At 36.8% G+C, this 5,787-nt stretch overlaps 1 protein-coding gene across 1 annotated transcript; it reads right to left on the bottom strand.

The window, feature by feature from the left end:
* Positions 1-2,165: 2,165 nt before the first annotated feature.
* On the bottom strand, positions 2,166-5,561 carry GCNT4 (glucosaminyl (N-acetyl) transferase 4, core 2). Its single transcript, XM_011959244.1, has one exon. The coding sequence runs from the start codon at positions 4,718-4,720 to the stop codon at positions 3,359-3,361; it is 1,362 nt and encodes a 453-aa protein (XP_011814634.1). The 5' UTR covers positions 4,721-5,561; the 3' UTR covers positions 2,166-3,358.
* Between the last annotated feature and the right edge of the window lie 226 nt (positions 5,562-5,787).

Genomic DNA, 5,787 nt, shown 5'->3' with positions numbered 1-5,787 from the left:
AGGATGAAGACAGGGAAATCCTGGAAGACTCTTTGAGACTTTACCAAATTAAACGGCTTAAGTTCATGTGCCTATATTGTGTATAATATACAGGCTGAATGTCTTTTACACTGAAGTGAAATTAACTCTGCTCTTTAAATACTGGGCAAGTGCCATACACTGAAAGAATCTTTGTGGGGAATCAGCAAAACCAAAGAAAGAAAAGCTCATAAAGTCCAAGGGTTTGGGTTTTTGGAGCATATTTTATTTTATAATACCAGAGAATCAACATCTAATAGTAGCATAATACAAAATGAAACACCAATCTATTTAAAACGCTCATAATGGGAACTGTATTTCAAAAATGATAAGAAAACATAGTAGATTTAGAGACCAGTCGATATAAATGTATAAAAAGCCCCCAAAACTCTCGTTTCATCATCAGTGCAAACAAAAATCATTTATAATAACATACATAAGAATACATTCACTTACATTCACAAAGTGGATTATCATTTTTATTTTCCATGAAATATGTCAAAATATATGCAAGTATATCTTCACATTCTGAAAGGCAAGATAAATCTTCAAATTTAAGTATGTACATTTCACTTAAATTAACCAAAATATTAAAAATAGCAGCAACACTGGTCTTTAAATATGTCTAATATCACAAGAGATTGTTCACACAATATAGACTATTTTGGTAGCTCTTTCATTATTAATATTGTTTAATATCCACATACAATTCAGAAACTCTAAGGTTCTGGTCTGATCTCTGAATAACTTAAAGTCTAGATTCAATAAATACAACGAATAATTATAAAATACAGACTGCAGGACATTCTCAAGACCAGGAAGGAAATCATATCCAAAGGTTTTAGGGAAGAATCAGATATGAAGGCATACAGGAAATCTGTAGGATTTCCAAGGCAAAAAGGTGTGATCTGACAAGCTCCCTGAAATGTTAACAGACTGAGTCCAGAGAAATGTGTAAATGTCTCAAAGGCACTGTCTCCGCTTCATCCTTCCATGTTCCCTTTGAATATGGCATTTAAGTGATGAACAACTTCGGAAATTTCCCAATAAACAGGGGATAGAATATGTTCTCAGCAGGAGGCAAGACACTGGATCAGGAGGTTGTTTTTCAGCATTTACATTTATTCTGATGACCAAAGCCATAAAAACCAAGATTTCAACAGGATCTCATGTATTTCATCCTAGATGGTGGGAAAAGTATCTGTAGCCCAATTCTCACTGTACCAACCTGTAACACTATCGGCTTAGAAAGAAACCCTAAATGGGGTTACAGGAGTTTCCTCAGATCTGGATTTGGTTACAGAAGTTGCCCCTGTGACTGGGGCCTCTTTTTATATTTCAATAGTTTTTCAGAAAAGGTAAATGTTTAAGTCTTTCAATGGGGTTGGACCTTTGTTTGCCTTATACTCCTACAGGTATCACTCTCTGACATGGAAATGTCAATAGTTTGTGCCTATTTTCATACCACTTCATATACTATTTCAGTCGATTCTCACACACACAAAAAAACCCCAAAACTTGTGTGGAAGAAGCAAGGATAGGCATCCAAGTGCTCATTTCAAATATCTGGAAAACTGAGGTTCAGAGAGTCCAAAGTGACTTAACTATTCACGGTCACACACGAGTGAACTGGTACGGATCTTTTGCAGAACTTAGCTCTATACAATGTTTACTTACTCTGAAGAATGGGGCTTGGAAATAGTTATTTCTGAAGAATGAAGTAATTGAAGGGGGTAAATAAAAAGGGAGAAAAATGAGTTCAAGAGAAGAAAGGGAACGAGAAGTGGTGTCAGTTGGCAATTAGTATTATGAACTTTAAAATGAGCAAAGTGCATTTCACATTTAGAACACAGACATTTCAAAATATGTAATACTTAAATCTTCCAAATTGTCCTATTTTGGCCTTGATTTACTACATCTTTAAATTAATATCTGAGGCTACATCTTTATTTACTGAGGCTGCCATTGAGACATATGATGACCAAGAAATTTTTACATGAGTTCTACAATTTCCCAAGAGACTAGTGAAAATGTTCTCGCCTATTCTCAGAACCCTATTCCTACCACATTTTACTTTTAGAACAATTCCATTACACACATGTATGTATGTGTGTGTGTGTGTGTATATATATACATATTACTCATATGGTGGTTTTCTCAAGTGTGGGGTTTAGAAAATATCCTTAATGAATATACTTGCTGTGTCTTTAGGACAATTAGCTTTTTTTTTTCCTCTGGAACTAAGCTGAGAAAAAGACTGCAAGAAACTTAGAGCTTTTATCGCTTTAAATCTGGATTCCAGTTGGGCAGTTGCCAGAGAAGAAAAAATTTTAAATGACTATAACAATTAATTTAGAAAGCTGTCATATTTCACACAACCTTTTCAAGAAAGTTTAGTGATTCTTAGCTTGATAGTTCCATAAAACAGAACTATAATGATTCCATAGAAAGTATTCCATTGTAAAGAAACTTATCTAGAATGATAACTTATGAATTGAAGACTTAGGCTTAATGTTCTAGTGTGTGACACTTGGAGCTATTGGTCAGTTCTTATTTTTAATCAGTAAATGCATTTTAAAGAAATAGTTGAACTAAAAAGGAGGCCATTCATGATACTGTTTTGTAACATGATAAAAATGTTGTATAAATCCCTTCGCTCCTCTTTAGGTATTACCTGTCCCAACCCATATCCTCACCCCCTTCCTTAACTTTCATACACTATAAATGCCCCCCAACAGTCTCCTCAACCCTGAATTGACCAAGTAATGCACCAAAAGGCAGATTATGCTTTGGCAAGCAGGAAATTGGACTATTCTTTGAGATTTTTCTGAGGTAGTGAGTCTTTCCTCCTCTGCTCTAATGGTTAAGAAATGTCTTGGAAGCTGAGTTAAGAGACAAGTGGAATGTTGGTCACAGTACTTAAACACTACTCTGAAATGGGTGGTTTATATGATTGGATGATTACCACTTCAGTAGAATCCTGACTGTTATGTGGAGAACTTAAAGATATCAAGATTGCCATGATGAGGATAAGCCACAGTCTCTAAAAAAGTGCTTGTCATACAGTTAGGTGCTCAATAATGTTTGAGGACTAACTGAATGTTTAAGATCTCTGACTTAGCTCAATGAGATTACAAGCAAAAACAAACATTAAAAAAACCTAGCCAACTGCAGGCTAGTATCATCAATGGCTAGCTCAATTTCCCTTCTGCATGGAATTCTGGACACCTTTTAAAGTATGGGAGGACTGAGTTTAAACAGTATTGGGCATAGTATAGTGTTCAATTCCATACTGACTCAATTTATCACATACCCTCTTATTTCCATCCTGATTTCACTATCATGATGTGGTTGTGAGATTTCTATCCATAAATAACTTTTCTGAGGACAAAGTGATCCAGTCTCTCTGTTGTTCTTCAAGCTTTTCTGCCAAGCATTTAATCAAGATAGGGTCCACTTTAGAATCAAATTTATTAGCAAACCAATGTCCATCTTTGATAAGCCACCTTAATTCTGCAGCTCCATAAATACACACGCTTCGAAGGTGAGAACCAGTACAACCGGGATAGAAAAAGCCTTCGTAGTAATTCCACTTGACAAGGCGGGTCTTACTCTGCAGATCAGACACATCCTGGGCTGATCTGGAAATCTCCCCAGGTATTCCTGGAACCCGAATCAAGGTAGCCCAAAAGTGCTCATCAGGAGAGTATGTGTCTTTAGACCAGGCAAAAAAGTCTTGAATGACGGAGTTGTTGAAAATATATTTAACAAATGCTTGACTTAAAACAAAATAAGCACTGCCAACAAATATCTGAATGTTATGGGGGGGTGCTTCCTTGGAGACGTTTGTCTTTACTGGTAGCTTCACATACTCATAAGGCACCCGTCTGAGTTCATGATGGTAAGTGAATCTTTCCAATTTACTGTTCGGGGGTTTCACTGTCTCCAACATATTTGCTCCATTGAGTTTTTTCAACTCTGACACTAATTCAAAATTTGACTTCAGGGGAAAATCTTGCCCACACAGGTTGATAACATATTTCCACTGGACTGAAGACTTCAGAAGGTCCGACAAGCAATTTAAATCAGCTTGGAGTCTGGAAATGTGGGCATATTCCACAGCCTCTAATTTAGAAGCAATGAAAATATTGGCGAAGCACTTAGCTAAATTGTTCATGGCAACTTTGAAGGAATCAGGTGCCTTACGATCATAATGGATGCAGTAAATATTGTGCTGGTTGTATATAGCATGGATAAGCCTTTCAACCATAATTGCATCTTTGTGGACAACCAAAGAATAGGCTATTGGGAAGCTTTTCTCTTCCTTTGAAACAAGCTTTTGAGCATAACCTCTTAGAGTCTGATAAATGTCACAATCACTAGTCATTGCCACAACATCATCATCCTCCAAGTCAATGATGTCCCTTCTTCTTATTTCCAGAGTCTTACCAATTTCCAAAGGCTCCTGTTCATAGATACCTGAACAGTTAACTTCATACCTGACTTCATCCTTAACATGAGTGTATCTGTTTCTTACAAAAGGCGAAGTGCTTAGGGAGTACTCAACCAAGTAAATGTCTTTTTGCGGAAAGAGCCGTCTCACGTTTAGAAGCTTTAACAAGGAGAGCAGCCATAGGGTTAAAAACAGGATGAAAACTTTCTGCTGTAGGGTATGTTTAAAATAACATTTGAATATCTTCATTCTGTAAGAGGAGAAAGAAATAATCCAGTTGGAATATTAAGAGAAAATCAGGTCAGTTTATTCAAAATCTACCACATACTAGGCAGAATGCTGGCCCCAAAGATGAATGAAATAAGGTTTACACCCTTGAAAGAATCCAGCAATAAGCGGATGGAATTATGAAGAATGGTGGTATTTTGGGGTATTCTGTGTTAACTATACTTAATTTTGAGAGATGTTGATTTCCAAATAGACGGGAAGGTAATGTAAACTCCTAAAATATAAACATAGTGTGTCTTATATTGTCTGCATTTCTGCTTAGCATATTTGAGGAGGGATTGCTCTGGTTTGGGCAGAGGTCTAGAGAACTGGATGTCATTAAGAGGGCCTCAGAGATGCAAAGGACTCACCTGAGGCCAAAGGGAACATTTGTCTTGATTCTAACTCCAGATCCCGATTAGGTCTGAAGTCAAACAAGGAAAGCCCAGGGAATCCCACCTTCAGAAAGAAGGGTGGTGGGCAGACACCCAAAGGAGCTATACTAAGTATCAGAGACTGTAAAATGTATAGATAACAAAATTGCATAAACTTGCATATTTTCCTTATTTTTTATTTTGTTAACACCCACTTCCACAGAGGGATTAGCCATTTAGCCCTTAAAATAAAAAGGGCCTGATTTTTCACTGAGAGTAGTAGGTGGGGTGTAAAAACTACCTTGGGGGGCAATTTGGCAATACCTGTTAGTTTTAAATGTACCCACCCTGAAGATCCCCTGTGTGTGCAAAGTCAAGCACAAGGAGGTTCCCTACAGTGTTCTGGATTTAGGCAAGACAGAAAATATCACAAACATCCTTGAACAGTGCATTGATTAAATTACATCCATGCTATAACATGTGAAAAGGCCTGAGACCAATCTGCATGTACATGCCAATGGAGAACAATTTCTAAGTAATACTGTGAAATAAAAATAAGCAAAATGCAGAAGCATGTATAGTATGCTTACATGTCTATACATACAAAGAACATACACTAGCAAACTTTTTTTCTCTCTCTTTTTTTTTTTGGAGACAAGGTCTTCCTCTGTCACC

The sequence above is a fragment of the Colobus angolensis genome, unplaced genomic scaffold (assembly GCF_000951035.1).
Source record: "Colobus angolensis palliatus isolate OR3802 unplaced genomic scaffold, Cang.pa_1.0 Scaffold49, whole genome shotgun sequence".
Classification (NCBI taxonomy): domain Eukaryota; kingdom Metazoa; phylum Chordata; class Mammalia; order Primates; family Cercopithecidae; genus Colobus; species Colobus angolensis.
Note: the sequence above shows the minus strand (reverse complement) of the source record. Positions and strands in the feature narration are given on the sequence as shown.

Bases quoted from the DNA above. Each gene is read 5' to 3' on its own strand.
- GCNT4 (XM_011959244.1), bottom strand. From the start codon at position 4,720: ATGAAGATATTCAAATGTTATTTTAAACATACCCTACAGCAGAAAGTT.